Below are 25,139 nucleotides of genomic sequence, written 5' to 3'. Positions count from 1 at the left end.
CACCTGATTTTCTTGTGACACTACCGTCCACAAAACTTTAATATTCTACTCACTAATTTCTAACTATACATACACAATCTCAACCACCTTGGGATTATTTATGTTCCTTCTTAACAAAGCTATTCCATTTTAATATTCATCGATATCTCCTTAGATCACATACATCTTATTCTTTAGTTGGAAAACATTATAAGAAAATCGGTTTTAAATTTCATCGATCTCTCATTTAAGATAAAATATTATCGGGATAGTTTATCTCACATCATTGGATTAAAAATGGTATGCACATTTTAAGTTATCGAAATCCTTTCTTTCTTTGTTATATGGTTTTGGGATGCTATCCCTTGGTTTATGAAATTTGCGCACCTTATATTTCCTGGTTAATGCTGACATTGACAATAAATTCAGCTTAACTTAAAATGGTATTAGAGCCGAAGGTTCGATTAAAATGGTATGTTCGAACATGATGTCCATGCCCTTATTAATTACATTAAGCCCACATGTGAACTTTACGAGGTTCGTATGTGAAGGAAGCGTTGGGATACTTTGTCCCACATTGATGAATTAAAGATAATGTGCACAATTTATAAATTATTAAACTCATCCTTCCATTGTCATATAGTTCTGAGATGGTATCTCTTTTATCTTACAAAATGTATGCACCTTGTATTTCTTAATTATATGTTCGCATTAACAACGAATTAAGACTAACTTAACAAACATATTATCTTAATTTCGATAGAATTTGGTATTTGGAGACATGGAGTGAGCATTACAGGCTCAACAATGCTAAAAACACTTGATTCCCTTGGATTAAAGAAAAGTGAGAAAAATAGCAAATCCTGAAGTTAGCCATATGAATACATAATAGTATATGTTTGTTGGTGATCTAGCAAAAGTTTAAAATAAAATGGAGTTACTCCTAAGGCGTTACATAAGTTAGACTAATTAGATCTTGAAGAAAAATAAGCTTCCTCTAGTTAAGATACCCACTGTAGTAAACTATTGTATTATCCTTCACCGGCATTCCAAGTCGATCCAATCGCCCTGACCCAGGATATGCCTTGTTAGCAAAACTAGCGTGCATAGCCGATACCCTATGTGAGTTTGCTCTCGGATGATGCTCACCAAACCCATGAACCGAATACCTTTTGGTTGAACTGGTTCTTTCATACTGAGGCCTTTGCTTTGGCGCGCTTAGAGACCTCATTTTGGCCTTAGCTGACTCCGTATAAGCCATGTAGCTAGGACAGTCGGAGTAACCACTATGTAAGCTTCTACATCCATCACTCTTGGTAGGAGTAAACGGGCCTCTCCTCGAGCTACTTCCTCCTTGAGAAGTAACCGAGCAGTACTGTGGGCTGTTCTCTGCCGTGCAATATGAGTTGGCATTGTCCATGATCTCGTGTGGGAGCCAGAGCGGTTTTAAGGTTTGGCTTACTTCACATGATGCGGGACTTGCGATGGTTTGATGATTCGTGGAGTCCTTTGATGTGGTATAGCTGTGGCTTAATTGGTCTGATAATGTTTGCAATACAGCCGAGTGCGAGGATTCAAAGAGACTTCTCCTTCGGAATGTCTGATGGGGTTTTCCCAGGTCTATCTCAACAATTCTGTCAGCTCGATCTTCATCGGTATGACATGTTCTCGTGGAAGGCGTATCACGTTGATTCCATGATGGGTCGTCCATTCGAGGGTCTGAACACGATGAGCCAATGTTTGGTCTGTCCTGGCAGCTAGAGTTCATGCGACTACTTGATTTAGAACTGTTCCTCTGACGTAAAAACAAAGACATTTTAAGTCGATGAAAGTTAATTACTCCGACTAAATGAATAATGGATGAATCAAAGCCATTCACACCTTAATCTTGGGTGACTGATCCTGCTTAACGGCTTTAACATGTACAAATTGCTCGAATTTCTCGGGCGTTGGAGGACCCTATAGACACAATTCAAGTACATAAGAACACAAGTAGGATTGTGATGTAGCAAGAAAATAGGACTTGTCGATAATGATTCAAACATTGAACTACAATCCTATTACTCCATCACCATTTCATTACCTCGATCGTAAAAGTTTCCACATTTTAACACTATGATCTCTACTACGCGGTTATCAAAAGTTCGAATCTACACAAACAAAAAAGCTGTTTCCGATTGATTATAAACCAAATATCAGACAACATTTTACAAAACACACTTAAAATTTTGGTGAACAGTGAGTCAGGGAATAGTCAAACTAAACCTGCAGAATGCAGACCAAATGGTAAACAAAAACAGCTAGTATAAAGAAGATTGACCAAGTCAACCACTATTCCTAGCTCTATATGATTGAAAATATCACTCCAACTACCACTTCACTTTTCTGGAGGACCCTACCAGATAACTGAATCTTCTTTTCCAGAGGTCAATCAATCATTCACTAAATGAAGAAAAGAGTTGAAAATATGTTAAGGATCGATTTCAGATCATATGTTTATGGGTTTAAAATTGGGCCTTATGACCATATTGGTTTTTACGTAATTTTAAATCTATATATTTAAATCGGGTCAAATCGAATTCGATTACAAGGTTAGGTGAATATAAATTCGTCAAATCTGTTTTAAATACCCCTGGTAAATGATCATAAGACTCAAGTATTTCTTTGACATTTCACAAAAGAAACAACAAAGAACCTTCCTAGAAATTCTAATTTGAACAGATAAAAAGTTGTAGATATGAATGCTTACAGGGTGTAGTATTGGGCAAGATTTGCTAGTAGATGAATAAGGTGATTCGGGGATATAGGCACGAACCGACCTGGCTCGTGCCTGAGCCCGCAGCATAGCTTGCATGCAACGCATTGTTTCTGCAGTTTTCCTTCTCAAAATATGGCCCCTAACAAGTGCCTGTAGCTTTACCAATCCTTTCAGTGCTCGCAACGCTCTTCTAGCCTGCATAATGTTTAGCACAACAAATATACATTCACTACTTCGGAAGTCGGAACCCATTAAATGAGAAGCAGTTTTACATAATGTTCGCTCATTCAAAAATCACTACTTCCATTAACGACAAAAATGTCAAAGTTTTTAGTCTCAATAGTTTAAGATCGACTACATGAACCAATTAATCAATTTCAATGGTTATACACATATATTCTTAATCTCCATTTATCTAATTTTTAACCATCTAAATTTGCAATTCTATATGTTTTATATTTATTTGCACCCTGATCCATCAAGTTATCTTCGATCTTGTTTTCATTTTTATGATTAACAATTATACACAAAAATTAGTTTCGTTTAGTCCAACCAAGTGTATTTCGATTCCTAGTAATTTAGTTTAACGCCCAAAAGAAAATACACAAAATGAAATGAAATGTATAAGAGCCAAAATAAGTATTATTATGAACAGTTACCCTGAAAATAAGGGAAAGGACAGAAGCATAATACTATTCAAGAAAGACAAAGACAATTCAACTAATGCTTCAGAGCACAGATCTACTGAGGCGCAAAAGCACGAGATCTGCCCAAGATTCAAGAATCTCATATTTCTCAATAAGTTACCCAAATCATTTCTATTTGCCTAACGTAAGCTAACGGGCCATTTCAACAAAAATAAAAATTCAAAAGTTATTAAAGTCTCAAAATATATATTTATAGGCTGTCACACCCCCTAGACCTAGGATATGTTTTATATTTGTATTGGTAACGACAACTAATCCCTACACTGTAATTTATCACGTTGACGAAAATTAAAATTAGTAAAGATATTCAAAATAGATTTAATGATCATATATTTACCAGACTTTATAATGAAATCAAATTTGACCCGACTTTAAAAACGTTTTTATAATAATGTAAAAACCAAAATGAATACAAAAATCCGATTTCAAATCGACATGAAACATATAAACCAAAATCAACTTGATGATCTATTTGAATAATATGCAGAGTTAAAAAAAGTGGACCATACACTAAAATTAAATTAGCAACATTAGATGACCCAATTTTGACAATTTTAAGTGACAAGACTCCCGAAATATTAATGAGATGTAGGTCTACGTCTACTCGAAGCCAAATGGCTTAATGTAAGCATACCCTAAGACGGCAATGATAACATTAATGGAGTGGCCATTTACTCAACGACAATCATGCAAAATTTGGATTTGACCAAATCCAATAATATGCAATCTTAAAGCCCCACATTCAAACTTGTCGAGACAGTGACATTCTAATAGGTTGGGCAAGTTTTAATCCAAATTTGAATAGTGTCTATGGTCTCTTTGAATCCCCTAAATAAATCAAGTGTTTTTGTTTTGAGTATGTATGTAGAAGTTCCTTATCGATCGACAACGGTCACAATTAGAGCTTGAGCTCCAAAAGATTTTCAATCAAAGCACTAAGAGTACATAATAGGCTATATGTTTCTAGCTTTATTTATAGATGTTTATTCGAGTGGATCGATTAAGTTTTAAATTAAGTTTTTGTATCCATATTGATTTTTACATAATTTTAAATTCATTTTAACGTCGAGTCAAAGTCAAATTCAATTAAAAATTCATATAAATATAAAATTATCAAATCTATTTGAAAAGAAGGCTAATGGCCTTAGGCATAGGTAGAAAGCTAATGGTAGTGATAGAAGGTAATTGGTTCGAGTACCACCCATGAGCTGTATTGTTGCCATTCCCGCGTATTGGCATTATCAAACAATGAAACCCGCTCCTGTTCCACCCACTTTGAATAGGACTCCTATTAATACTCCTAGGCCCTAGCTACACAATGTTTTGTACATGTACTTCCTAGCTACATTGTCAATGTCAACTTATTTGCTTATGATATGTACTTTGTCACTCCTTCCTTCTCATGGTTTCCTTCATCTGAATTTGCTATTGATAATGTCATTTTAAATTAGAATTAGCGGTCTTAATCTTTATAACCACTTATTTGGATGATATTACGCTTATAAAGTTAAGATCAGGATCTAAAGTCGTCGATTGCTATACCCTAATCAAAGAAAATAAAAAGTTGTGGCTAGAGACCATAAGCTCAAGAATAGGCCGCAAGTGAAAACAAATGCCCCAATACACATTATAGACGATAAAAATAGCAAAAAAGACAAAATAGATCTCAAAATATGAAAGTCTTTTTATGAATGAATTGCCCCATATCTTATTAATTAATCATGTTTGACTCGCATTTTGTTTCATAATTTTCTGTTCTACATTTTTTTTGAAAATCACCTGCAACTCACGTTAAATCGAGATCAACCATATTCCCAAAGTCTAAAGACCCAAAGAAAAAGGATCCATACAAATTTTTTTCAAAGAACCCGTATCCCACCTAAGACAAAACTACAAGAGAAAGAAATAAAGCAAGAACTAAGGTCACATAATCTATTCTACTTGTGGACAACATTTACTCCAAACAATTAGAAAAAAGATTCTGTAATCAATCAAGTTTCCGTTAGTACAAGTTTAACCGACACAACACTATTAACACATGATAATTACAAAAAGGTTTGTCATCATGCAAGACAATAAACTACTCTAATAATATTTTAACAAAATAAAATCTGATTAGTTGAACAAATCAAGATTAAAAAACTGTGTCCCCCATAACCCAAAAATCAAAAGTAGAAAACCTACTATCAAAATTCAAAACTAAGCCATATTTGCAAGAATTCTCAATAGTGATTTTACAACACTATAAAGTTGACACCTTAATAAATAACTAAACTCAAATAATTAAATGAAACAGTCTCCAGGTGAGACTATTTCTATACGACTAACTTATATATAATAAGTTTATTAAGGTGATATTAACAATTTTAAAGTGATTAATTAAAAAATAAGCTAATAAATGAATTTGTCAAATGATAAATCTCATACAAAACGAGCTGATAACTAAATACATATTCACTCCATATTCTTGGTAGTTAAACAAATTAAATTGGATGAAAAATATAAGATATTCCAAAAATATAATCATATAGAACAAAACAATACACTCTTAATTTTGTCTCTTTAAATAGTTAGTAAAGATAGCACAAAATCAATCTAGAGCCACTAATAGTGACCCCCCACAAGAACAAAAGGCTACTATCATGCCCTTTTAAAGGCACATGCTATTCCTTGCTTCTAAGGATACCCACTATTTCTTTTTATATTTTTGTTGGATTTGGATTTTGGAGGGGAAAATTTAATGTGGTTAGTAATTTCCCGCGTTTGATATTCCTATTTAAAAAAAATAAAATACGAGTATAAAATAAATAAAAATCGAATATAATGCAAAAACAAATGGAAAAAAATTAATGGACAAAAGAGTACAATATTACTCTCCCCCACTTTCGGCTAACTTGTTTGCTCTCTCAGTCTCTCCTCAAACACCTACAACGACATTTAACACCCAAAATGGAATTATGGAGCTGAGCAGTGCTATATTATAATTTATAGGGTATAATTAAATAGTTTTTTATTCTCTCATTTTGCATTATTTTTAATATTTATTTGATTATTTGATTTTACGTTATTTTCTTTTTAATGTATAATTAATACTCCTCCTATTTAAGCTGGTAGTCTTATTTATTTTTTGACACTATTCAGTTAACTATTAATTTGTGTTATATGCTTAATCTATAAATTAAAACATAATCATGCAGAATATTATTTGGTTCCTCTCAATAAAAAAATTATTAATATCGACTTTTTATAATTTTTAATTAAATAACAATGAGACATATTAAAGATTAAAATATTGACTCGAGAAATATAAAAAACTAAATAAGACTATTAAATTAAATAAGTAATTAATAATTCATAGTCTTGCTTTTTTTAATCTTATCTCTAAATTTATAATTTCCCTTTCCTAATTCCTCATCCTTCAACTTAATAACCTTTTCTACAATATTGGCATGACCAATTGTGACATCATTTTTATTGTAATCCGTTTCACTAAATTCACCTACGCTCATTTTTAAATTCAACTTCATCATTCGCCATATTTTTATCAATTCTCATATCAACACATCTTGTGAAAATAAGAAGCCTATAAATAAAAAAAATTTATTATTAGACTATTTAATTTAAATATAAGGCATATTATATAATAATACTGTTTCATATAAGAATTTGTGCTTCCATAAAATACCACTTCTATTTAATTTGTTCACCGTTTGGCTATACTGTATTCCTAAGATATTGCTACACAATATAAATACGGACATGAATATTTGACCCATGCTATACTACTCCATATGTCTTAATACTTTACCATTGCGACCCAAAATAATATACTTGATCTTAAAAGATTATATAATGTGAGAAGATAATGGAGAGAGAACTAACCAAATAACCGCGAAAATGAGATTGAATGACGACAGCAGAAGCCCATAACTCTCTCTGATCTCTGCTAACATGCACCGGGATGACATCACTCTTATTATTTGGTATATTGCCATTACTGTAACACCTTCCACTCTTAGCCAAATGAAGGACGGCTGCAGCGGCTTGAGCCGTAGCAACCGCGGCTTCAGCCACGGCAGCAGTGGCGGTGGCTACAGCAATGGCATGTTTATTAGTATCATCTCCACCATCCACGCAGGAAGATGACGTGGCAGTTGATTCATAGTTGTGAGAAGATGGAAGAGGTGGTTTTGTAGAGGATTTTTCTCGGTAGGATTTAACGAAGCTCCACCTTCGTTTATCTTTGGGTTTATTCGGGTTAGGGTCGGGTTGTTTTAAGCCCAGAAGGCCACGGAACCATCTAGATGCTTTGCCCATAAGAGGGTGGGCATTTGAAGAGGGAGGAAGTTAGAGAGAGAAAGAGTGAGAGTGGTCGGAGAGGGGAGAAAGAGAAGGAAGGTAGTTGAAATAGAGAAGAGAAGAAAAAGCATAATTAAGGGCAATAAATAAGTGAGTTGTACTTGAATCATTCTAATTAGTCCGGTTCCCCTGTTCTTCTTTCCCCACTAAGAGATAGTGACGATTCTATGTCCCTTTCCCACTTCCCACGTGGACTTGACTTTTCAACCTTTTTTCCTTTTTATTATTTACTCCGTCCTTAAAATTCATCCTATTTAAAATACTAAGAGAAAGGTTTTTGATTAATGTTTTTAACACATACTTAAAAATTATGTAAAAAGTAAATAAAAAGAAAAAAATAAAAGAAATATTTCTCTAATAAAAATAAAAATAGTGAACGTGTTTTTATTAAATGTTCTACAAAATTTTTTTAATACTCCCTAACGGCTAATTACCATCTTCCTCCTCAACTACTAAGGAGTATTTTTCTATGGATAGATTTTTTATAATTTGAGGATAAAATTAATCATATTTGTCTGATTCTTTTTTTGGAGGGTTTATGCGTATGAATTGTCCCTTTTTTCTCTCACTCAAACCTTATATTTGAACGGAATATTAGATAGTTAGATGATTTTTGCTTAGTTTATTAGGATTACAAAACCCTAATCACACATGTGACATGCTCTAGGATATTTTTGTTGCGAAAATCAAGAATCATATTAATGAACTCTTCCTCTATTTTTTGATAATCGATTAGGAGAAGAAGAAGCGACAATCATGGGAGAAGCGTCTACAATCGGAGAAAACAGGATTGAATGTCCGTGGAGGAAACATAAGCATGGTGCATTTTCTTATGAGGTTTTGCAAGTATGAGTGTATGACCTAGATTTCAAACTTGTGTACAAACCATAGTACTTCCATTTCATAATACGTGTAATATTTCAATTTGACATAAGTAGTAAAAAAATAATTACTTTGATAATGAGAATTGAGAATAGTGTTAGAAACTTAGTGTTGATGAATTATAGAGTAAGGACAAAATAGGGTTAAATAAAACAACTTGTCTTATACGAGACAGTCTCATAATAAGATCGTTAATTTTGGTCGGTACAATTTGCTTGTGTAATAACTTGGATATTTTTTTTCATTTTCTGGGCATTTTTTAGTTTTGATCTTAAAGGTATCAATTTTCAAAATTGATACCTTTAAGTACAAAATTGATAAATATCCAGAAAATTAAAATGTTGTTATACGCGCAAATTGGGCCAGCCTGAATTGACGAGACCGTCTCGTCCAAGTTTTTGTTTAAATAATAAGTATTTAAGTAAGAACATATAAGTTTATGGGTGAGATCAAAAAAACAAAAGGCTAATTCACTACCAAAAAACGAAAATAAGCAAAATTAGTGAAACAAATTAAAACGATTTGAAGGCTTTTAGAATTTAATTTATTTTTTTATAAAGTAGTCTAAGTAAATAACGATAATTTATAATATTAGTATATTATCCTTATAAGGAAGAAACTTCATTAATATTTATATTTATTTTGTCTATTTTATATAATTAACGATAAAAATTTTGAGATTTGTAAGTCTCTTTGAGGAAATGGTAAAGTGTTGTGTGTATAGTAGTAGACTTAGCTTTGTAGCGGTAATAAAAATTGACATGCGAGCTGATCTGATAACTTGTAGGAGGAGCATACGATACTCCTAAAAAGCCTAAGAAATAGTGATTGGAGTTATGTAACCATCAACATAGCTAGGAGTGTAATGCTACTGAATTTAGTATCAGACTAATACAATATGACAAAACAAAGTTTAGAGCTTTCACTTTTCAGTGATTACTTTTACTCTTTTTCCCATAAATATAATCCAGGAAAAGCTAATATTCTGCTTTCTGCACTTTTACAACACAGTATTGAAACAGAGCAAAATGAAATGAATGTCTCAACCCAACTTCAAGTCTTACTACACTCCGTGATTCCCACTTCTTTTTCCCTTCACTTTTACTCTTCTGTTTCTTATCTTTTTTATTTTACTTTTTTTTTAATCACTTTTTTATTCTTATTTCTCATTTATAATTGAAACATAAGGACGAATGTCATTTAAAAATGTATCAAATTATCCTTATGTTTTCCCATTTTATTAAAGGGCTTTTGGCAGTTTTTTTTTTTCTTATTTTGTTTTTTTAATACTTTTATTATAATTTTTTCAATTCAATTTAGTTGTTGCTTTTGGTTTGAGTACAATTATTAAGAAAATAAAAGAACCACCTAAAATAGTAGATTTATGTATAATATTAGATATTTTTAATATTAAGAAAATGAGAGGACCGTTAAAAATAGTAAACTCATATACGAACATTAGATATATTTAATATTAAGAAAATAAAAAGACCACCCAAAAATATATATCTTAAAATAAAAATGAAACAATAAAGATAAACCTACCAAATAAAAAAAATAATAACTAAAACAAATTAGAAGAAATTATTTTATCTTTTTATAGTTATTTTACAAATAATGGGCTTAAAATTTTCTATAGAGACATGGGGTATAATTTTCTTGCACTTAAATTAATTTGTCAACTTCTATGCTAGACAAGACGAGACTAATCATGGCCTAATATTAGGCTTGGATTCTTGCTATATTTCTGTAGGTAGTAGGGTTTTGTTCATTTTCTTCTTTCGATCGCCCTTTTTAACAATCAACAAACATGAGTAAATGTATTTTAAAGTTATGCTTAAATTAACTCAACTTATTAGAATAATAATACTCCCCTCTCGTTCCATTGATGTAATATTGTAAGAAATATTTATGTATTATTAAAAAACATATGATCTTTATAATGAAAGTATAATAAAAAGGTAGTTTAATTTCGGTTTAAAAATTTAATCTTAAATAATGATTTTTAAGTGTCAAAAATAGCATATAAAAGATTCATTCTAGCTAAGGAAGTACAGTACTCAAAAATAATTACACTTGAAAACCTCGACCATAATATTATTTGGAATTTTTCACGTGGAAACACTGTAATTTTGGGTTTTTTTGGTTTTTTCACGTGATAACCAAAACTTTAAAAAAATTCACGCGGTAACCTTGAGGTGTACGTAATTGTTCCACCTTGACTTTTTTGCACATAAAAACGTTAGCAAACGTTAATTGTTAAGCTTTAAGTCTGTTGTACGCCAATTTATGCGACTTACCATTTCAAATGCCATTAATTTTAACCTTTTCCCCCAAAATATAAAACCCCAACTCGACCATTTTTCATCCAAATCATATTTTTCCCCCAAATCCAAAAATGGTAGAGTTAGGGTTTATATTTTGGGTAAACAGTTGATACTGATCTCATTTGAAATAGTCAGTCACATAAATAGGCGTACAACAGCCTCAAAGCTTCGAAATTAACGTTTGCTAACGTTTTTCTCTAATGTTTTATGTGCAAAAAGGTTACGATGGAACAATTTGGTAAACCTCAGGGTTACCGCGTAAATTTTTTAAAAGTTTTAGCTACCACATGGAAAAATCGAAAATCAAACCAAAATCTCAAAATTATCACATAAAATTTTCCAAATTATTTCTTATTTTCAATTAAGTTTAGAATGGTGATAAATTCACGATCTTTACGGTGAGAGAAAAAAGTAAGAAGATGGATGCGTAACCTTAAGAAAAGTTTTGGAACATGTGATATTGTTAATACTTTGAAAATTATTTTCTTAAGGTTGTTCATAGCACACTAATATCCAAAAAAATATTATGATTTTTTGTTAAAAATAATAATCTAATTAAGTGAATACATATAAAGATTAGTATTCAACCCATCTTATATTAATATTTTAAATATGCCACTGCAAACGAGTAATTGAGAGATAATTAAATTGGAAATGATCTTGAAAACTAATTATATTGTCCTATATGTTTCATAATTTTAAATGATTTGAAATAGGAAAAATTACCTAGAATAATCTAAATTTTTTATGAGTTCCCTATAATGATTCCACTTATTGATTAACCATGAATAATCTCAACTTTGAAACGCATTTTCGTAAAGTAAACTCGGTAACCTGATGACTTACTATAACAAGTTTTATTTTTTATTAAAAAAAAATTAAAATAAAATATTGAAAAGAATATTAAAAACTGTTGAAAAAAAATGCTGATTTTTTTATTATTGAGAATTTTTTATGTAAATCTTCAAAATTTTGCTCTAATTTAATATAAATTTTCAGTTTACTTTTTTGGTGAATTACCTGTTATAGTAGGTCATTGGGTTACTCAAGTTTACTCTATTACCCTAAAAATTAAAATTATTCATGGTAATCAATAAATGAAATTATTATAGGAAAATTATGCAAAAATTAAATTATTTTAGGTAATTTTTATTTTGAAATATTAGGCATCTAACTCTTTTAATGAGCTTGCACTTATTTGTAGTAGTTTCCCACAATAGTGTGCCACACCCATTAGGCCATTACCTTCCATTTGTTTTGCGAAACTAAGAGTATATTCTCTTCGTCTGATCTGATTGGATCTGATCTGAATTTATTATGGTCTGATCTTATCTGATTTAATTTGATTTGATTTGGTCTGATTCAGTCGGATCTGATCTGAATCTTTCTAATCTGAGCTGGTCTGATTAGATTTGATTTGGTCTGGTCTGGTCTGATCTTATCTGGTCTGGTCTGATCTGGTCTAGTCTGATTTGATTTGGTTTCATTGGGTTTGTTATTGTAATTTTTTTATTAATGATGAATAATAGTAGTTAAGGTATTATTATTATTATTATTATTATTATTATTATTATTATTATTATTATTATTATTATTATTATTATTATTATTATTATTTCCTATTTATTTTTAGTTTTATTATTATTATTATTGTTATTATTGTTGTTATTATTATTATTATTATTATTATTATTATTATTATTATTATTATTACTACTACTACTACTACTATTATTATTATTATTATTATTAAATTATTATTATCATTATTATTAATTCTTATTTTTATATTAATATCAACATCATCATCATCATCAGCTTCATAAAACCAAAGAAAATAAATAACTACTTTTGTTCCAAGATTTTTTTTAGAATGTTTGAAAAAACTTACTACATAGTTTCTCCATCTAAATAATAATATATGTTACATTCTACAAATTAAACATCAAATACTACGATGTTTCTGCTTCTCTTTGAATTGATGCCCAAATATCGTTGGCTATATTTAGTTGGATTCTATCCATTTCAGTCTTGCGCTCTGTGTTAAACATGTTGGTATCACTTCTCGGTTCAATGTTAACCCCACTTGATATTGGGATACCTAATTGATGTAGGCGAATAAAATTATGAAGCGTAAATGTTGACACCATAATAGCCAACTGATGTTTCATTGCCATACTAGGCAGATTTTTCAATATCTTCCATTGATTTTTTAGCACTCCAAAGCATCTCTCAATTGTCGTACGCAAGGATGAGTGTTTGTAATTAAAATGTTCAAGCATCCCTGTAGGAGGTGGGCCGACACGAAACTGAGGCATATGATATTTAATATCATCATGTTTTATTGGACTGAGGTATCCAAGAGTGTTCGGATATCCGGAATCGACCAAATAGTATTTTCCTAAATTTATAACAATATTTAGACATTTACAAATAATATTTAAACATGGAATATATGAATATGAAATTGTTATATAATACCTGGAGGTGGATGTGGAAACATAAATTTTGGTTCAAACAAACTATGACTCCGTATTGTTATGTCGTGGGCACTACCTTCGAACCCAACATTGACAAATGTGAAAAGTCTATCAAACGAACAGGAAGCCAAAACATTCCATGTTTTATTCCTTTTGCGTCCTCTGAAAGGTAAATCATTCTCATCTGATATAGTTGCTTCAATAAGGGTCCCGTCCAAGGCTCCAACACAATGCTAAATAAAAATATTAATGTATTAAAATGATAATAAGAATAAAAATTTATAGCTACTAGTAAGCAATCAAGGTACCTAGAAAAATGGCCAATATTTTGAGTCGTTCGCTATGTTATCTGGAACATCATTCAAGTCTTGAAAAGGTTTAATAATCTCTATGGATAACATAATGAACGCTTGTAATACTTTTCTAAAGTATTTGCTAATTGTCGCTAGATCATGCTGAAACTTACCGGCTGTTGTGCGGTATGAAGCCCCTTTAGCCAATATATATAAGGCAATTCCAATTTGCTCAGCGACTGAGATGTATCTACCATCTGATAGCCACCCTTTATTCTCTACGTAATGGACTAGTTTAATAAATATTTCTCTATCCAATCTTAATTGTTCCCTACATAAATCAGGATGAATATTCAATAATCTATGTATGTAATCGCAACACGGTTCTCCCCCGACTCTCAAAGGTCGTCGTTCGAGTGGAGTGAGTAGTCTCTTTAACTCCTCTAGTGCAATGATCATGGTACATGTTCGAACTCGAATAATGTCCATCCTACAGTGTAATAGCAATGCAGCAACATATATTTAATAAATATTAAACATAAAATTGTGAAAATAATATAAACAGTATCACTAAGAACAAGATCAATATATATTTTATAGAGCCATATGATAAAATAGCATCACTAAGTACACGATTAATACAAAAGTTGCTCCAACTATGTTAATATCAAGCTTTATGGAGCCATATGATAGTATTACTAAGTACTAGTACTAGATTAATACAAAAGTTACTAAAACTAAATTTAGATGCTATAAAATAGTCACCATTCTACTTCAGGTTGATTAATATCAAAAGCCGTCTTCAAGAACATAAGTTTTTGTTGGTTTGATGACAATGCTAGAAAATAGTCACCATTGTCTCCTTCACGTAGGAATTGCATACATTTAAAAACACTCTTCACCCTTTTCTTTGACTTCCTTAAGATAATTTAGAGCTGTAGCAACTTGAGAGTGTTTGGAAACTTCAAGAGATGGCGACCCAGATAAAATGGACATTTTGAGTATCTTTAAACAAGTCTCAATATCAGTCTTAGCTTTTTCAGAGCTACTTGTACTCCCTACATTCTTACGTTTTCTCTTTGACGTGGTTGTGGGTGGACTTTTACTCTCTTCATGACCAGAGTCACACATTCCCTCTCCTAATTTTGTTTCAAAACAATCATCACTATCACCAGTTTCTTCAGTATCATTTCCATCACCTTCCCCTAATAGTGATTCACCACTCTCACATCCAGGGGAATAACTATATTTGCTAGTTGCAAAAGATCCACTATAAAGACTACGTAGCAATGCCAAATTAGCTAAAGGCTTCTTCAAGAACCTAAAAGGTATGCCTTTATGTTTCTGTTTACACAAATAAAATAATATAACTACCTCATAAACACCTAAATTAATTATATCAACAAGCATTCATGTACTCCACAAATCCAGCCCATCTATCATCTTGGTCAACTTGTGGACATCCACTCTCGGGATCAAATGAAAGACCTGTCCACTTCAATTCCATCTTATTCCATATTTTAAATTGTGCTTTCAAGTCATCATAATTATTTCTAGCTTGTTTATCACTAAAATTTTTCCCAGTTTCTACATTTTAACCTTGAACAATTTTTGTCCAATTTGTTTTGCGTCCACTTCATCCTGCTTTTAATTGGATACAAATTTCCAAGAATTTTTTGGTATCTTGCTCACTCCATGAGAGTCTCTCTTTGGGAGCCATATACTTTGCTCACCAAGGTTTAGATAGTTGTACGTTAGATTACATTATTAATAATAATAATAAGGAAAATTTGCAAAAAAACACCTTTTAAAACCCCCTTTTTTGCAAAGAAACACCTTTTATAATTTTTTTTGTAAAAAAACACCTTTTAAGAGACTTTTTTTTTAAAAAAAACACCTTAAATCAGTTTCCGGTGACTTTGGTCAACTTTCCGGCGTTGACTATGCCAGTCAACGCCGGAAAGTTGACCAAAGTCACCGGAAACTGATTTAAGGTGTTTTTTTTAAAAAAAAGTCTCTTAAAAGGTGTTTTTTTACAAAAAAAATTATAAAAGGTGTTTCTTTACAAAAAAAGGGTTTTAAAAGGTGTTTCTTTGCAAATTTCCCTTATTATTATTATTATTAATTTTCTTAAAATTTTTTTTATTTTTTTTATATAATAATAAAAATAAATTTTTTTTAAAAAAATAATATTAATAATAAAAATAAAAATAAAAATAAAAACAAAAATTTTAAAAAAAGTTAAAAAAATTTAATAATAATAAAAAAAATAAAAAGTATAAAAAAATATAAAATAACAATAATAATAATTAAAAATAATAATAATAATAATAAAATTAAAAATAAAAATTAAATTAAAAAAATATTTTTTTAAAAAAAATAAGAATAATAATATTTATTATTATTATTAATTTTTTTAAATTTTTTTTTAACTTTTTTTAAAATTTTTGTTTTTATTTTTATTTTTATTTTTATTATTAATATTATTTTTTTTTAAAAAAATTTATTTTTATTATTATATAAAAAAAAATTAAAAAAAATTTTTAAAAAAATTAATAATAATAATAATTAGGGAAATTTGCAAAGAAACACCTTTTAAAACCTTTTTTTTGTAAAGAAACAACTTTTATAATTTTTTTTGTAAAAAAAAACCTTTTAAGAGACTTTTTTTAAAAAAAAACACCTTAAATCAGTTTCCGGTGACTTTGGTCAACTTTCCGGCGTTAACTGGCATAGTCAACGCCGGAAAGTTGACAAAAGTCACCGGAAACTGATTTAAGGTGTTTTTTTTTAAAAAAAGTCTCTTAAAAGGTGTTTTGTACAAAAAAAATTATAAAAGGTGTTTCTTTATAAAAAAGTGGTTTTAAAAGGTGTTTCTTTGCAAATTTCCCTAATAATAATAATAATAATAATAATAATAATAATAATAATAATAATAGTAATAGTAATAGTAGTAATAATAATAATAATAATAATAATAATAATAATAATAATAATAATAATAATAATAATAATAATAACAATAACAATAACAATAAATAACAATAACAATAACAATAACAATAACAATAATAATAATAATAATGGTATGGTCTGATCTGGTCTGGTCTGGTCTGATCTGATGTGATCTGATTTGGTCTGATCTGGTCTGGTTTGATCTGATCTGAAACTTTCTGATCTAATGTGAATAATTCTGATTTGATCTGATTGATCTAATCTAATTCCAATAAGAATAAGTAATAAGTAAAAAAAATAAATTGAAAAGAACATGTTCTAAAAGAGACTAAGAGACACAAATTGTGGGCGCTCTTAGTACTCTTTAAGTGTAATTATTGAATTGATTACTTTATAGATCACTGTTATTACCCTATTCTTTAAGCTTGATCATCTGTCTTATCCGGAAATAATTAAGGCATTGAAGGGAAAGGCATAATCCCGGTTGACGTAACATCTTATTTCCTGATTAAATGCTAATAGTAATGATCTGTTTAATGGTCGATATTAAATTGTGGGAATGATAATGAAAAATTAATGTAATTTTTGTTTCTTCACAAAGTTTAATTATAATTAAAATGACATGATACATATTACTTCTACTACATTTTATGAAACTTTACTCTATAAAACATTGTTATTACTTATTACCATTTTTTAGTACAAGTCAACAACCAAGTGAACCATTAGTATAATGACAAATACCAAATTCAAGAAAAATTTTAAAAATTCTAAATTTAAAAAATTATTGTTACATATCGGCAAAAGTAAAATATTGAAACTTAGAGAGATTAAATACAAGAAATAGTACTAGACTGAATATAATTTCGATAACAAAAGTGAATATTAATACAAAGGAAATCTTTCTTATGGACAATCTTTTCATAGTTAATTAGTTTTAACTTTATAGTTAATCTCACAGCTTGAAATGAATGCCTTTAACATTATTGTTTCAGAATTTACTTGTGTAAGGTTTTAATAAAAGTCTTAATAGTAAAAGATTCGTGTTGACTACATAAATAAATGGATTAGTATTATTGATTTTCGACGTGAATTTCCCTCCACTTGTAAGGCTAAAACTATTTCACTTTTGCCCTTTAGGTTATCTTCAGTCTTTCTTGCACTCTTTTAAAGTCCTCCGAGAATCTATATCTATCCTCCTTATTAGGAGTGTTCAACGGGTCGAGTCTCCATTTTGAGCCCTTATTCGGCCCATTTCTTAAAAGGCTTTGTAAGGCCCGGTTGAAAATGGGCCAAGCTAAAAATAGGATATACTATAATTAAAATAAAACGGGCTATAAAAAGGCTCAATAAAGATCAAAAACGAATAGGCTCGTATCTAACCCTGCCTATATTTATTTAAGCGTGGTCCGGCCCCTATCCAACCCATAGAATACCCCTACTCTTTACCTAGGAATGTTTTTCAATACCATAATGACAGCTAAACAAGGCAAAAGCTTGCACGTAAAACTCATAGGGGTTAGTTTATAACCAACAGTTAGCTATTTTTTCTGTATAACAAGCACTTATTTTGTAGTCCCAAAAAATACTTCTAAATAACATGTAATATCTCTGTATTCTATATCTGATAACACACAGCAGACAGCACTAATGTTGTTATGTTAAGCACACTAACCACTATATACATTCAATTCTGTTATGTAGCAAATTCAAACGGACGGAAAAGTATACAACATAATGCACCACTTACAGCAGCCAAGAGTACATCAACTTTCAGCTGCACAAATTAGACAGACGTTGATAGATTATTTTCTTCTCCCGCTCTATGCAACCACCCAGTAACATGTCATGTATTTCTATCTACCATTGTTAAGAAACGCTCTTTCGAGCAGGAGGGGTTGCTGATGCAGGAGTAGTTTGAAGTATACCGGACATTCTTCGAATAATGTCTTCAAATGAAGGGCGGAGTTCTGTCTTGCTGCGCGCAGATTGTTGCATAGAACATATCAGCTGTCAGCTCTTATGCTACTTACGGTTTTCAAGACTTTTTAAATGATGAAAGGCGAAAGCAAGAACAAAAGGAAAGATACAGAATATCAACCTTTGCCAACATTCTTTTATGATTGATGAAATGCGTGGATCAAGGCCTTCGGGTAGGTCCAACCGTCTATCCATGAATCCTACAACTCCAACAACCTTTCCAAATGAAAAGAAAATAGCGATAGAAAGTAAGTTCCTTTTTTTGATCGTACTTTAAAATGACGATTGCGTTGGTATTCTCTATTCATAATGAGAGGAAAACAATAGGGAAGAAAATAGAAGAGAGCATGAACCTGCAAAGCATTTAGATTATCCCAAGGGATTTTCACGGTTACCAGTTCCCATAAGATGACACCAAAACTGAACACATCCGACCTGTTCAATCAAATAGGAAGTTAACCGTTTTAGCAGAGACCGGATAAGTGTTTGCCAAGAAAGATAAGAGCAACTACGGAAAATGCAGTCGATTCTTTATCCACACTAAATTCAATGAATAATGGTTTTGTTTCAACTCCCAAACATAGGACTGGTGGGCTTGAGCCCTAAATTGGACGAGAAGTGGGGGCTTTAGTTCATCAAGCTAATGGTTCAGAGACTCGGTGACTGGTGTATGTATGCTAGTGTTTTAGTATACAATGTATCAATGAAAGATACATTGCTTAAAGAGACGGCTCACCAAACATTAGAATCATCATCATTGTACCATGTGTATCCCGCTATGCTCAGGCTCCTGGGAGGGATGGAAGGCGGCAACTTGTACCCGTAAAGTAGGATGCGGCCAAAAAGTCCCTCGATCAGCTCGAGACAAACGCCAAGATAGCTCACCAAACATTAGAATTACATGTAGCTAAATCATAAAAGAGTTTTATAGGTGATGTATGAAGGAACAAACTAATTATAACGATCTATGTCACGAAGAAGATATTAAACATACATAGTGTTTAGAGTACTCCATTTCAGAACGATCTCTACTTGAACTAAAGAATGAAAATAATACTTCACAATTTTAAGAAAACTATATACTTTTCATTTGAGGGGTCATTTCGCAGAACTTCTGGCGCCATCCATTGGGGCTGCATGATTAGTGTAGAGGAATTAAGAAAAATAAAATTTAAATGTGTTAACCAAAAGGAATAGCTGCAAATTATGACCACCTAGACCAAACTTTCAGTCGATTTTCATAGCAGACATTGAAAATTGAACTTAAAAAGTTCGACTGAGGGGAGTAACTTACAGTTCCAACTTCGGATTTTGCAGTCAAGAAGGTTGAATTCTTCAACTTTGATAACCCAAAGTCACCAACCTAATTAACAACCTTAGTGTGAGGCCCTTTCGAATTCCAACATCCTAATTCTTCACAAATACAATGGGAAAAGGGTGATTTTCGGTGAGCAATACCTTCACATTCCAGTTCTTGTCAACCAACAAGTTCGAAGATTTCAAGTCCCTATGAACTATAGGAGGATTTCTACGATGCAAATAGTTCATGCCCCTGGCCTGCAGCAGTGCAGACATACAATGTGTGAGACATGCACCTTAAGCTTAACTAAGCGTAGACGAGAAAAAATAATGTTTTTTTTTTCTGAGTGAAACCATACGACATCAAGGGCCATCCTCAACCGCCGTCTTTGATCCAGCACGTGGTTGTTCCTGTGAAGTATCTTAAACAGGCTTCCCCTGTCAAAGCAAACAGATTTTAATTCAGTCGCATGCTTTGGACCTTGTTTCTTTATAAAAGAAGCATCATGAAGATACTATTTGTGTCAATACCAGCTCGAGAGCAAGAATTTCAACCCTTACTATATCTCGAGTATGATTCATGAGAAAAAAAATGAGTGATAAGAAGACAGACCGGAAGATATCTACATAATGTAACATTCAGTATTACCTTGGAAGAAATTCGGTGACAATGGCAAGCCTTTCTTGTGAATAACATGCGCCCATGAACAGCAAGACATTTGGATGCCTCAATTTTCTCATTACACAAATCTGCAGTTTCATACCTTTCGAAATTGATATCTCGTTTCTACTAAAACTTCATGAAAGGCTAAGATCTTGGTTATACTCACCTCCTGTTTGTAACCCAGTAAAGTTCCCTCATTATAATCTTTTCCGAAGTACACTTTGATAGCAACATCCTAATATGGCACGGGTAAGAAATTAGATTTTTTTTACTACAACACTAATCTTTTTTTCTACTTGTCAAATAGTTTGACATTTTAGACTGAAACAAAACTTACTGATCCATTCCAAAGTCCATGATATACAATAGCATAAGAACCTGAAAAACCGAACTGCAAGTGACTACCAATGTAAATTGAAACACAAACCTATTGGAAGCAGCATTTCTGCCTCATAATCATAAATAATTGTGTCACTGTCAACTATGAACTTAAGATTCAGTTACCTTGACCAATTTCCTCACCCAACTTTAAGTCCTCCCACTGAATATCACAATCCACCATTGAACTCGACTCACTGTCACCTTTGCTTGAGGAGCTACCATAACTTCCAGATAGGTTATATCCTGAATTCGATAAAGCTCCCGCTTGTTGTTCGACAACACCCTTTATTTCTGCACCACCATACTTTTCCAACTCGAGGTCTGCATCTTCATTCACATTCAAGCCTAATGTCAGCAAGGAGGTTGGTAGATTGGGCTCATTAGAACATTCACAACACACTTCAAGTGACCTGTTTTCAGCATCATCTAATCTGATATCTTTTACACCTCTGGTAGAACATGTCTCATTAATGGGTTTTTTCCCTAGTCCATTTTGTACAGGGCTACCATTGATACTTTCAGCATTGTTTCCAGAACTCTTCTTTCGGAATTTCTCCAATAGCTTTGCTGCCTGCATTCATTTAGAACAAATAAGTCGGCATAAACCTAGTCAATCAAATGGTAAATGAGGGCAGAAAAATACCGCTTTTACAGGTTGAGTAATCACAAATTCCTGAGAGCTTTTCCCTTCACTTGTATTCTTAGTCTGCAAGCAAGAAACACCTTTTCAATCTTGGAAAATGGTTATATATATTTCCAGTAAAATCATTATATCCAAAGAGAATTCACAGATAAATTAGCATACATCGGTTTCTTGATTATCTCGATTCACATCATTAGAGTCAGAAACAAATGCTTCTCCATCCTTTGAAGCGTCCTCTTTGCGCATTTTCCCTATTACCCTCGAGGCCTGATCAATCAAACAATCACCTTTTCAGAAACCGGAGCAAATTAATCAAAGAAGGCATGTTACAGTAACATATAAGCACCAGATCCGAAATAGAAGAAGCCATGTGGGGCACCAACGCAATCTGTGGCCTTTGTTGCCACTGAATCCTTTTCATGTCATTCCGCGGTACCCTAGACTGGTTTGAGTTTATGTGATTATATACCACAGCATCACTGGAAACAGTGATAATACCAGCAAGCTCCCCGTCCTCATATAATGGGGTCTCGCTCACAAGCGCCATAAAAATCTCACCAGATCTTTTCTTAAAAGGGAACTGGCCTGTCCATGGTTGGCCATAGCACAACTTTTCCCTGATATTGTTAATGTATGGCACATATTCTTCTTCAATAAGAATATCTTTATAACATCGCCCTATCGCTTCGTAGTCCTTCCATCCATAAAGCTTCTCAGCAGCATAATTCCTGTGGCACATGTATAACAGGTCCATATATAACCTTTCTAACAGTAAACAAAACTGCATTAGACTACTAGACTTGTACATGTAAAAAGTTGGAATAATTTCAGTGATCATGACGCTTTGTCAAACAGAGACGGAGCAAAAATTGACAAATTTTTTGAAGGCCGCAATAATGATACATTTATAACAACTTTGTATCTTTAAACACTTAGTATATACTATGTAAATTAATATTGAGACCTCTAATTTTTTGGAGCATGTGCAGTCGAACATGTTCAACATTCTCAAATCCTCACCTATTGTCAAATAATTATACTCGTAAATTCATCACACATCAATAACGCCAAAGCTTCATAGCCCTTTATCCCAAAAGCTTATGTCGAACACCTGAGCAAAACTAGTCATATCTGATGATAAGGTATTATAAAACCAGTACTCTTAATTTGTAAACATACAAGCATGTAAATATCAAAGAACATAATTTTTTACCTCTAATCCAACAATGTCAAAGCCTTAATTATTTTTACATATTGTATCATATAATCCAGCTCATGCTTCAATAATGGAACATAATTTTCAAAACAATTAGAAGTACTTTTGAGTTGGGTATATCTTTACAAGTTTATATCTCCAAAAATAGAAACTACCCAACTTCTCAACCTAACCAAATCTGGAAATTACTAATAATGACTTCTATTTCAAATAAATCCTATAAAATCACAAATTATAATTTATCCATTAAATTTCCCATCTTTTGGGATATAATAAATCATAATCTTTTATTCAAAAAAAAATCATAATTTAAGTAACTATTCTATTACCAATTTACTATCCAAGTAAAAATAATAATAAACCAACAAAAAAAAAAAGTTGTCCATTAAATTGAAAAGGGTCAATAATAAATTCATAATACCAGTAAATGATCTCTCCAGAAGAAGGACGAGTCACGTGAACAGAATGGTTAATTGATTGAAGCACGTGACTGTAAGGATTACCATTCTTGAAGTTGCCCGGAAGCGTCATATCACCGGAAGTTGACGTCACTTCTCGACCATCTCTACGACTACGAGCAAGCTTGTCCAGTTGGGCTTTCAGGCTTGCTTGACCCGCTTCCAATTCGGAGCATCGATTGGCCATGAATTGAAGTAAACCCGAATCCGAATCTTGGGGACCCATTTAGCCGGAGAATTATTGCCGTTGGTCGTTGAGTTGGTTCCAAAATGTTAGGCATAATGAAGCCATCCAATCCACCTTTAATTTTCCGATTTTCGACTTTTTTAAAAAAATATTAATTTTTAATATAAATTGCTTGTTGGGTGAACAGCAAAAACAATTTTGTTGGTTGAAGTTGTACTTTGTACTTGGTAATAATTAATGTCTTGAATGTGGGGAAAGACGTGCCATTTGGACGAGTGAAGCAAGCAACGTGAGAAGAAAGATTTGTAATTCTATCTTTTTTGTGTTTGAACATTATTGAAGTATTGAAGACAAAGGGGTTAATATAGATTTTCAATTTCTGGTAAAGAATAATCAATTTTTTTTCGTGTGTGTTGACTTTTTTTGTTTAGTATATTCGTGAAAATGGTAAAAATAAATTTAAAGGGTAAAAGAAGTTAAATTAAACCTGTAAAGAACATATGGGAGGAGCAATTAAAAATTGACTGGTGTGAGTTGCACCTCTTTAAGGACCTAATGTGATAGGAATAGTTGGAGGCGTCGATTTCGTGTCCTAGACTTTACAAAATTCTTCGTTCTAATTTTTATTTATTTTTGCCTTATAGACAAACATTAAGAGACCAAGGATGTACTAAAGATGTTTTTTTGGCAAATAAAATTTTCCTTATTTACTAAAAAAAGGGTTCAAAACCAAAACTTAAGTGACAACCACCCCAGGGGTTTTATTGGCCCACTTTTCATGTAAACAAAGGAGCAGACCTATCAGTAAAAGATAACAACTATCAAAAGCTATATAAAGAAAAACTAAAAATAAAAAAGCCTTCAAGAACAAACAATCTGAACAGGAACATGCTGCTCATCTAACACTAGTCAATAAATATATAACAAGTTTTCGATTTTGTCATCCTTCTTCTCTGGGCTCAACGTGATGAATTTGTCTCTGGTGTCGGTCTTGACTTTGGCAACTACAAAATTCAAGAGATCGAACATAACCTTTCCAAATAGCCTCATTCCTACAATTCCAAATGAGATATACAATGGATGCATAGATTGCACTTACCAATTGTTTCCGAACCTTGGAGAGTTTGCATTTTCTAAGGTCCATGTGAGATATGGGGTTGAGCTTAACACTTGTCCAAGCCTTGATAACGTCTACACATCAAAGGCTAAAAAGACATTTGAAGAAGAGATGGGCAGCTTATTTCTAAATGCACTTCACAAAGAGGACAACAGTCATTATCCATCACTCCTATTTGCTTTAGGATCCGGAAGAATTTAAAGCTTTTTTAAGGATCCATCATTGACAACATTAAAATTTGGAGAAATTTATTGACTACTTATTGATGAAGTATTTTAATACATGTCAAACAAATTTATGATTATTGATTAGAGACCAAATTTGCTTGTTTAGAAATTTCATGTTGCAAGCTTATCAGAATAAAAAATATTTATTCTTAAAGATAGATGTGGTTAAAGTTCATAATCCCAATAGTTGGATATATTTTGAATTAATTGATCGATAATTGACTAAG

The 25,139-nt window shown here is 31.8% G+C and overlaps 2 protein-coding genes across 3 annotated transcripts; both read right to left on the bottom strand.

Moving 5' to 3' along the window:
• Positions 1-715: 715 nt before the first annotated feature.
• On the bottom strand, positions 716-7,879 carry LOC130804802 (protein IQ-DOMAIN 22). The gene is made up of 4 exons (XM_057669404.1): positions 7,327-7,879; positions 2,729-2,932; positions 1,861-1,938; positions 716-1,774 (listed from the first exon to the last, which is right to left on the bottom strand). Exons 1-4 carry the CDS (start codon positions 7,759-7,761, stop codon positions 977-979), a joined length of 1,515 nt encoding a protein of 504 aa, XP_057525387.1. The 5' UTR covers positions 7,762-7,879; the 3' UTR covers positions 716-976.
• A 10,429-nt stretch (positions 7,880-18,308) lies between these two features.
• Positions 18,309-23,911, bottom strand: LOC130804801 (uncharacterized). 2 transcript variants are annotated; one of them, XM_057669403.1, is made up of 15 exons: positions 23,345-23,910; positions 22,054-22,435; positions 21,870-21,974; positions 21,708-21,770; positions 21,188-21,635; positions 21,021-21,061; positions 20,850-20,918; positions 20,669-20,769; positions 20,379-20,457; positions 20,179-20,277; positions 20,015-20,083; positions 19,804-19,853; positions 19,074-19,155; positions 18,842-18,936; positions 18,309-18,718 (listed from the first exon to the last, which is right to left on the bottom strand). In XM_057669403.1, the coding sequence occupies exons 1-15, from the start codon at positions 23,605-23,607 to the stop codon at positions 18,610-18,612; spliced, it is 2,055 nt and encodes a 684-aa protein (XP_057525386.1). In that variant the 5' UTR covers positions 23,608-23,910; the 3' UTR covers positions 18,309-18,609. The 2 variants fall into 2 exon arrangements, 1 of the variants encoding a protein (XP_057525386.1); XR_009040060.1 differs by lacking the exon at positions 18,309-18,718 and having other exon boundaries at positions 18,880-18,936; positions 19,457-19,853; positions 23,345-23,911.
• Between the last annotated feature and the right edge of the window lie 1,228 nt (positions 23,912-25,139).

The sequence above is a fragment of the Amaranthus tricolor genome, chromosome 17 (assembly GCF_026212465.1).
Source record: "Amaranthus tricolor cultivar Red isolate AtriRed21 chromosome 17, ASM2621246v1, whole genome shotgun sequence".
Taxonomy (NCBI): domain Eukaryota; kingdom Viridiplantae; phylum Streptophyta; class Magnoliopsida; order Caryophyllales; family Amaranthaceae; genus Amaranthus; species Amaranthus tricolor.
Note: the sequence above shows the minus strand (reverse complement) of the source record. Positions and strands in the feature narration are given on the sequence as shown.